The sequence below is a fragment of the Vicugna pacos genome, chromosome 13, assembly GCF_048564905.1.
Source record: "Vicugna pacos chromosome 13, VicPac4, whole genome shotgun sequence".
NCBI lineage: Eukaryota > Metazoa > Chordata > Mammalia > Artiodactyla > Camelidae > Vicugna > Vicugna pacos.
In genome coordinates this window covers 65,535,787-65,545,187 of record NC_132999.1, presented here as the reverse complement: position 1 = coordinate 65,545,187, position 9,401 = coordinate 65,535,787, and the positions used below count along the sequence as shown (strand labels likewise).

General features: G+C 64.3%; 1 protein-coding gene across 2 annotated transcripts in view; it reads left to right on the top strand.

Annotated features, from left to right (window-relative positions):
* The first annotated feature begins 323 nt into the window (after positions 1-323).
* TP73 (tumor protein p73) overlaps positions 324-9,401 on the top strand; it is a 43,637-nt gene continuing 34,559 nt past the window's right edge. For both annotated transcript variants that reach the window (XM_072975558.1, XM_072975552.1), the window contains exons 1-2: positions 324-393; positions 770-890. In XM_072975558.1, the coding sequence (XP_072831659.1) occupies positions 326-393; positions 770-890 (189 nt within the window). In that variant the 5' untranslated portion in view covers positions 324-325. The remainder of the gene's footprint in view (positions 394-769; positions 891-9,401) is intronic.

The window sequence follows — 9,401 nt, the reverse complement described above, 5'->3', positions numbered from 1 at the left end:
CACAGCAGAGACTTTAAATCCGTGCTCCCAGCGAGCCCTGAAGCAGCCCCATGTGGGGGCGCTGTTGTCACCCCCACTTCACGGGGGTGGTTCTGAGAAGCCCCTGCCGCCCAGGCCCCCAGCTGGGTCTGACGCCACCCCCAGGCCTCGGGTTCCCACCCGGGACGGGGCAGGGGGGAAGGAAGGTGTATGAGGGCGCGCCCCAGGGTGTCCTCGTCGGCCCCGCCCGCCGCCTGCATCCCCAGAACGCTGTCCCAGGAGCCCCGAGGACGCCGTACGAACCCTCACTGTGCTTTCCTCCTGGCAGAGCGAGCTGTGTGAGAAGATGTCCCAGTCCACCCAGTCCGCCGCTGCCGACGAGGGCGCCACGTTCCAGCACCTCTGGAGCTCCCTGTGAGTGCTCCCGCCACCCCCAGGCCGGGCTGGGGCAGGGCTGGGCCCGAGGGGGGGCCGGGGCGCTGCTGCCTCGGGACGCAGCTTCTCCTGGGGATGCAGGGCCCAAAGTCTGGGCTCTGTCCCCTGACCAGTCCTGAGAGGGGTCAGGGCCTGTGTGTGGCCACACCTCCTGGCCCCCTCACCGGCCCTGGAGAGGCTGGAGAAGGAGGGAGGAGGTGGGGGCTGCAGGAGCTGAGGGTCAGGGAGGCAGCAAAGGACACAAGAGGCTGAAGGAACCCTTGCAGGCGTGAGAGGGAGGCCCCATGGGAGGACCTGCAGGCTGGCCGGGCCGGGCGGACAGCTTTGCTCCCCCTCTGTTTCCCTCTCTGTCCAGGGAGCCGGACAGCACCTACTTTGACCTTCCCCAGTCTGGCCGAGGGAATGCAGAGGTGGCGGGCAGTGCAGAGGCCAGCATGGACGTCTTCCACCTGCAGGGCATGACCTCGTCTGTCATGGTGAGTGGGGCTGCCCTCTGTGGAGGACTTGGGGTTGGGGCAGTCAACGTGGACTGTCCTGTCTTGGGAGCCTGCAGAACCAGGAAATAGGCTCTCAGGTGTACAGCTTCCTCTGTGGATTTGTCAGCACATTTCAGATTGCAAAGTGGAAAATGTATCAGCTTGTCAGTCCAGGTGTAGAAAGGCTTTCAGGCATGGCTGGATCCAGGTGTTCAAACAGCTGCCTCTCTCTGTCTCTTGCCCGGCTTTCCCCGTGGTGGCTTTGTTCTTCGGCAGCATCTCCTCTCGCGGTGCAGGGTACCAGGCTGCACCAGCATCGCCCTCCCTTTGGGGACCCCTCTTTGCCCATAGTCCAGCATGCCTGCCTCTCACTGGTCTGCGTGTGTCATATGCCCATTGCTGAGCCATTGCTGTGCCTCTGGTGGCCTGGGTCTCCTGACACGGGGTCAGGATGAAGTGGGGTGGTATGAGTGGCGTGGTACTGACTTATGTGGAAGAGGCCCCGAAGGGAGACTGAGCTGCTGTTTCAAGAGAAGGGAAACTGGATGGAGGATATGGGGGCAACTGAGGCCCTGCCTCCCGCCGGTCCTGCAGCGTCTCAGGTCCTGCCACGCTGAGCAATCCAGGAGGCAGGGCCGTGGTGCCCACCTGGGTGGGGGTGTGTTCCTGCCTCTCTAGCTGGCCACCTGTTTCCTGGCCCTGGTGCCCCAGGAGGTGGGTGGAGGGTGAGACACGTGGAAGGTGCGTAAGGACCCTGGCCCCAGGGAGGCCCATCGACACCTGCTGGCCCCAGCCCCCGCTGTGGTCACCTCCTTGGGACGGCCTCTGCAGGACCCCCGGGCTGCTTCGTCCTGCCCACAAGGCTTGCTGCCCAGGGCTCCCTCAGGTGGGGGCTTGTTGAGGAACCTTTGCTACGTGTGTGAGGGAAGCAGCGGGTCCTGCTGGGGCACCTGGCTTTGGTGGCTCGTGGCTCCCAGATGGTGGCTGTGCTGGCCGCTGGCCTCCCCACCGCCCAGCATGACTGTCTCAGGGCGCCGGCTGCAGGCTGATGCAGGGGCGCAGGAGGGAAGCAAAGCCGGGAACTCTGGAGGCTGGGGGGCTGCCCCCAGGCTGGAGCACCCTCTCCCCAAAGCCCCCCTTCCAGGAGTTGGAGCCCCTGCCCCCCGACCCGTCTGAGACACCTGGCGAGGCGTGGGGGCTGTGGGGCTGTGGTCGCGTGAACGAGCCAGGGTGAAGGGCGTGGGGGAGGAGGAGGGAGGGTCCCCGCGTCCTCTGCCAGCGTCCATTTCAGATGCTGCGCCCACCCAGGACCCGCTAGCCCTCATGGGACCAGGAGAAGACACCTGCTCGTGCAGTCGGCAGCCGGGGTGGGTGGGGTCTGGCGGGCAGCGAGCCCCCATCACATCCATGCCTCTGAGGAACCCCTCAGACTGGATCCCAGGAATCTGACTGCCCGACCTGGGCCTCCTGCTCAGGAGACTGTCAGAGTGGAAACAGCTCACCTGTTAGATTCCCATTTCACAGGTGAGGAAATTGAGGCTGGGAAAGGGTGCATCTGGGCTGGGGCTGGGTTGTGCCGCCCTCTCCCTTCCGACCATCCATGGTTGCCAGCTTCTCCCCAGGGGCCCAGGGGCCTGACCCCTCGCCTGCCGGGTCCCCCTCCTGGACCTCAGGGACCTCCAGGACCCGGGTCTCAGCCTGACAGCAGAGAGGCTCCCACTTCAATGATACGCATGTGACTACAATTTCTCACCCGACGTCACGTTACCTCTTACGCTCTTTCGTACACGTTGCATCATGGTTTTCCTCTCTAGCTTGGTCCGGTGTAATTTCAGCTGGCCTAGCTTCCTGTCTGCTAAGGCTGTCTTCTGGTCTACCTAATTCACTGTTGCACCCATCCATTGAGCTCTTAACTTTACATGTTGTTCTAAAATATCTAGCATGTCTTCTTCACACCTTTTTTGGTACAGACTCCGGGGCTCTGGGGGGAGTTTCCAGTCTGGCTCCTATTTTCCCAAGCGTATCAAGCGTAGCTGTGCTGGCGCCGTGTCGGGTCACTTTGAACGGCCGAATGCAAAGTCGTCCTGCTCTTTTATTCACCGGGCTTTGGGTCACTTTTGTTCCCGCTGTCTCACAGTGACAGCGCCACAGTACACATCCTGGCACCTGTTTAAAAAAATTAGCAGGGAAGCTCTTCGCTAGGAGTGCCTCGGGTCCCCACCTGGGTCCTGCTACCTTGGGGGGGCGGGCAGCCCCCACAGGCACTTCCCCGTCAGCCGAGGCTGTGGTTGGCCCGGCCCTCACGGTTCTTGTTCTGACGGCGGGACTCTGCGTTAGCCGCTTTGATAAGAAGGTTGTCACCCGCAGGTCCTGGAGGGCACAGGGCAGGCATGCCCCCGGCCACACAGGGAGGTCTCAGGAGAGAGTGGGCAGGGGACACCTGGGGCTCTGCCTTTGTCAGGGCCAGCGCAGGGGTACGGAGGGTTGGTGGTTCGCACTTTGTTCGTGATAAAACATGAGTGTGGAATTAAGCCATGGAAAGGAGAAGTGGGGTCACCCCGCGGCCCACTGTTTAGGGCACCCGGGGCTTTCTGGAAGGGGACCATGACGGGTGCGGCAGCAGGCTCTTTACTGAGCTGTGCCGCTGACAAGGTGTTTGCTGGATGGAGTTGGGAGTCTTTGAAGTGGACGCCTCGGCCATTAAAAGCTTAATGTTCGGCAGTTACTAACAATCAAAAAGCAGGGTATCCGGTACTCACCCGACCTCCCTCTGTCGGGGCTCCAGGGACGAACGACCCCAGAATGCAGGCTCTCTGGAGCAGAGGGCCCAGTTCCAGGTTCCTTTGGGGTGGGATGCCCTCCCCCACAACCTGGGGAGGGTGCCTGGTGCTGAGTGTGTCCTCCGGCTAGGGGGAGGACCCCTCTCACCAGCCTTGGGGTACCGAGGATGGGGCCTCCCACCTCTGCAGACAAGAGGGCCAGCTCTGTCAGGCAGAGCCATGCCTCTTAGTAAAAGTCTTGCATGAGATACGTGTAGAAAACTCAGTTCGCAGAGGCTGGGATGCCCTGGATCAACCCTGGCCCTTGGAGGGTGAAGGGTGAGGGGGCGGGGAGCCAAGTCCCCTCCACCTGCCTCATCCTGACCCCTGTCTGGCCCCGTCGTGGGAGTGGCGACTGGTCTGGGGCCCCGCACAGAGCCCGGCAGGGAGCATGGCCCTCACCCTCACGCAGCCCAGAGGCAAAGGCGAGGCTCAGAGATGCAGCGAGCAGCTGCAGAACTCCCCACCTAGCTGCCTCGCAGAGGGGCCTGGGGCAGGGGCTGGAGCCCAGGGTGCAGGCAGGGAGCCCCGCAGTGCTGAACCCGGCGGTATTGTTTTAAAGTCCAGTCCAGGAGCCGGGAGGACCTGCCCCTCTGGCCAGAACGCAGCCCCAGTGGATCCTGTGCTGCTGAGTGCGTCGACCTGGTGATGCCAGCAGGGCAGGGAAAGGCTGGGGCCCTGGTAGGCCAGGCCTCGGGCAAGAAAGCCACGACTGCAGAGTCAAATGCTCTCACTCCCTGCCAGCCCTGTAGTCGTGACCCAGGGCTCTGGTGTGAAGGCTTGCACACGCATGCACACACACACGCGCGCGCACACACACGGGCCCCATGTGGCTTGCACTGGCCGCTGTCCTCTGTCGAAAGGCACTCCGGGTCACCCCGGCGCCGGATCGCGGGGCTCATCCAGTGGAAGGGTGGGGCTTAGGCAAGCACAGTCCTCGCGTCAGGGGACACCAGTCCTCCAGGGTGGCACCTGCCATGGTCTGAGGGCCTTGGGTGTCCACCCCCTCGTATGCGCTGGTGACCTAGCAGGCACTCTCCCGCCTGACCTGCAGGTTCTCCGAGCAGCGCCCCTGGCTGGAGCCAGAAGACAGGCCACTGGGGACCCATGGGCTGCCCTTAGCCACGGCTTCAGTGGCTGGTGAGGACAGCCAGAGTGGGCGGGGCCCCGCCTGAAGAGCCAGTCTGTCCCAGGTTCTGGTGCCCCACACTTCTGAACCTCAGTGCCCTTGCTTGTGAAGCTGGGGTGACAGGCTATGCGGGGCTCCAGCAGAGGCACTGCCAGCCCCGTGGGGAGGGCCAGTGGTCAGAGTTGAGCCAGCCTCCTGCCTCGCTGGGCAGTGGAGGAAACTGTTGGGCAGTTAAAGGAGATGGGCCCCCATGGGAGCAGCTGGCCCCTCAGCCTTGGTAGCGTCCCAGAACACAGATTCTTGGGGGCACGTGAGCTCTCTGAGGTCATTGCCACCAGGGTCCAGGGCACCATGTGGTTGAGACGGCATAGAGGGTGAGGGAGCTCAGAGTTCACATCCCACTTCTGCCCTTTCTGTGCTGGGCAGCGCTTAGAGAGTTATATGACCTTCTGGTCCGTAGTTACCCTGTCTGTGAAATGGGCTAGTGAGAGGATCTAAGTCATCCAGCATTTTGAGGACTACAGGTGATTCCCAGCCTACAAGAGTGCAGGTCCAATGCCAGATATGCTGCTGAGGGCAGGGGCAAAGCTCTGAGTTTAAGAAAGCTGTTCCCTCTGGGAGCCAGAACAGTGGAGCCAAGGTGGGCCTGGGAGCAGCCACCTCCAGGCCCAGTGCCAAGGGGGGCCCGGCCCCCCGCCCACCACGGGCTCCCTTTGGTGGAGCTGTTGCCCTAGTTGGTGGCCTTCGCTTCTAGCCGTCTCTGCAGACCCCAGGCGGTCACCCACACACAAGGACCTACAAACTAGGAGAGGAGAGAGGGGAAAAGCCTATCGGTCCCTGGCCTCCCGTGGACTTGCGAGGAGGGCTGCCCAGAGGTCATAGGGAGGAAGGTGACCCCTGGGCCCGGGCCGGGTGCTGTGACAAGGGGGAGCTAGTGGGGTCTTCCCTGGCCCTGGAGGGCCCCTCAATCTGAGAGGAGCACGGACAGGCTAAAGACCCCCAGGGCGAGCGCTCGTGGGATCCGGAGCAGCGGCTGGCTTTGGGCTGTCCTGGCCGTCCGATTCTCAGCATTCCTGGGATGAGAGGAGGCAGGGCTCTAGGAGGGGCCACCTCCGGGCTGTGACAGTGCAGTGCGTGTGGCAAAGGGAGACAGAGGGAAGGGCCGGCAGGTGCCCAGTTGAGGCTGGCCGGCTCTCCTCCCCTGCCCGCCCCTCCCCTCTCCCCCCTGCAGTGCCTGTGTGGCCTGCCCATCCATCCTCCAAGAGCCTGAGAGCCAGGCCTGGCTCCCCAACACTGTCCCCTCCCTCCCTGCACCTGTTCCCGCCTCTCCTGGCGCCTGTCTCTGGTGACAGCTGTTGTGGGCAGGTGGGTCGTATGGAGGGGTTGGGGGCTGCAGCCGCAGGGGTGGCAGGTGGGGCTGATTCACCACGGAGCCCCACGGCCCCTCCTCAGGTGCCCGTGGCGAGCTGGGCAGCAGGACAGACACCAGAGTTAGAAGCTGCAGACCCCAGAGGTCACCCAAGACAGGCCTTCCTGACCTGGGAGAGCGGAGGGCACAGCCTGGTACTAGACTCCCTGGAGCAGGACTTGTCAGGAAACTGAGCCAGGCTCCGGGAGGGGGCAGGGGGCAGATGAGGGGAAAGGACAGCCCCTCCCGCCGCAGAGAGGCTTCAGCCCTGCCGAAGGGTGGACTTGGAGCTCAGGGCCTCCCTTAGCCGGGCTTGGGTGGGAAGACCCTCTGGGTGCACAGAGCTGGGGCCCAGCCAGCCGCCAGGGCCCAGCGCCTCCTCAGGGCCAGGATAGAGCCACCTGCCTGTGCGTGGTCTGGAGGAGCTGTGAGGAGTTTGCGCCTGAACTGGCCCGTCGCCCGTGCCCTTCTGGTGAATCACCCCTTCCTGTGCAGGTGCGCCGTGCAGGAGAATGTCCCACCCTGCCCGCTGCCCTGAGTCCTGCGGAAGTGGTCGGGGTGGGGGGTCCCTGGTGAGTTAAATTCATAAGAGCAGATTCCGAGGACCCGGTGGGCTGAGCTTGGGGGCCAGGACTGGCAGCTCCCTGGTCCCTGTCCCCTAGATGGCCAGGATTTTGGGTAAATGCACAGGAAGTAGGTGATGCTCTGGGGGAGATGCCAGAGCTCCGCACTTTGAGAGCGGGAAACAGGCTCGTATTCGTGCTGAGAATCCCAGTGTGGCCCAGGCTTGTGCTCTGAGGACAGGGACGATTCTGTCCTCCTTGGCTATGTGGGTGGGGTGGGGTCCCTCTGCCCTGAACTCTCTGCCTTCAGTGCCTCCAGTAGGGCTCGAGAGAGGAGGCCTTCCCAGCTTGACCCTGCCTCCCTCTGGGCAGCCTGCGGTCCTGGGCCCCGGCTTGTGCCCTGCAGGCCGGAGCCCCTCGGAGCCCTGGCCTCCTCTGCCCCGGCTCTCTGCCTGACTGCTTACACTCCTGGTGTCTGAGTCAGCTGTGCTGTGTGATCACTACCATTGCAGGGGCTTAAACCAACGTCTGTTTATTATCTCATAGTTTCTGTGGGTCTGGAGTCCTGCATGTCCCCATGGGGCCCCTGCTCAGGACTCCTCTCTTCTCTGAGGCCCGGGACCTCTTCCAGGCTCTGGTTGTTGGCAGAAATCAGTTCCTTGCAGGCTGTTGACTGAGGGCCACTGTTCTGAGCTCTCAGAGGCCGCCTGCCACCCCCTGCCACGTGGCCCCTCCCAGCCTGGCAGTTTGCTCCTGAGGCCGTCAGGGGGACGTCCTCCCTGACCGCGTGGAAGGGCTCACCTGATTAGGTCAGGCCCACTCAAGTAACTTCCCTTTTGATCAGCTCAAATTTTGCCCAGTGCTCCGCGGTGGGGGTGGGGGCTCGACGCCAGGCCCTCTGTCTCCTCTCCGACCTGGCTCGTCCCGCCGTCCAGCCGCCTGCCCAGGCCACGAGCCTCCCCTGCACCCAGCCCTCTGGAGCGGCTGTAGCAGCGTCCACAGAACCTCACTGATGGACAAGCCCCCCTCCCCGGGCAGCGTGGGATGCTCCCGCCCTCCGGCCGGTGGGCACCCTGAGCAAGGAATGCTCTCGGCTGCTGCCCCCGGCCAGCATGTCCCACCTGGGCCTTGCTGCGGCCCCCTGGACTGAACCTCATTCTGCCCACAAACCTCTCTTTCCCTCGATTGTCTCACTGTGAGTGAGGGACACCTGTGCGTGGGTGCTGACGGGTGCCACACGGAGTCATGAGGGTCCAGGCCAGTTCTGCTGAGGCCCGCCAGAGCCTGAGGGGGGGCTCCGGCCCCGCCCTCGGGCACACAGCCCTTCCTGGGCTCTCCCTTCCCTCAGCCGGAGGCGCTGGGGGCCCGGACGCGTCGGCGGGCTCCTCGGCTGGACCGCGGGCCAGGCCCCCCGCCCCCGCCTAACCGTCTGCTCCCAGCTCTCTGGACGCGGTGAGAACAGGCCGGGGGACAAGGGTCTTCCCAGCACCTCGCGAGTTTTGGCCGCAGAAGCAGCCGTGCTTCGGGGCTTAGGGACTCACACCCACTGTCACGTGTGGGTCGCCGTGCCTGCTTCCAGGGCGGACTCGGCACCTAGCCAGCACAGCTTTGGGCCGAAGATGGTTAAGTGAGAATGGACGGTTCCTCTGGAGAGGGAGAGGCGGTGACCACGGCGAGGCGGGCCCCTGTCGCGGTGCCCCTGGCATGTGGTGGACGGGGTCCCAGCGGTCCTCCTTCTGGGCCACATCCCGCTTTCTGGTGGCTTGGCAGCAGCAGGGATAAGTCTGGCGGCGGCCTGGGCGGAGTCTGGGGCGTGGGCTCTGGGCTGCTGTGGGCCACGCCCAGCTGCTCACTCCGTTGCCAGGCTCCCTGTGGGGTCCCACGGGGCACAGTCTCCCCGAGGGCCTCTCTTCTCTGCTCAGCCCTTTGGGGTGGCCCCGGTAGACCACCACCTTCTATGGGCAGGACTGAGATTCGCTCCGCCCTGTGCCCCGGGGCGGTGGCACCATCTCTTTCCTTTGGGGTGGCCTGGCCTTGCCTCCCAAGGTCTCGAGGGTCCAGGCTGGCCCCATCGTGCTCAGGGGTGGAGGCCTGAGACCCCCCAGGGCCTCCCGGGGGCAGCATCTCAGAAGGACCCCGGTGCAGCTTCATTACAGAGCCGGCCAGCAGCCCCGCGTGCCGCCCCCTCCCCAGGCAGCCTCCTTGGTGCGGTCCAGCACATCAGTGGGCAAGCTGAGGCCTGCCCTGGACTTTGGTGAATAGTCATGAGGAATAAAGGGGTGGGCCGCCGGTTTTGTTGTTAGATGCAGCTAGTTGACAGGACTAAGGGAGATGGGGAAAGCAAGGATGCCCGCGGCCAGCCCACATGTTCCCGAGCATCCTTCGCTCCTGCCCCTGTAGCCACGGAGACTCTCTGCCTGGGTCCACCCTGCTGGGCAGCCGCACCCCTGCCCCTGGCCCCCAGGCCACCCACACCCATGCCTCGCCCCGCGGCACGCCAGCTCCCCGGCGTGTGCGGACCCCTGCCTGCCCACCATGCTGTACGTCAGTGACCCCGTGCAGCGCTTCGCCTCGGTAGGTGCGCTTGTGTGT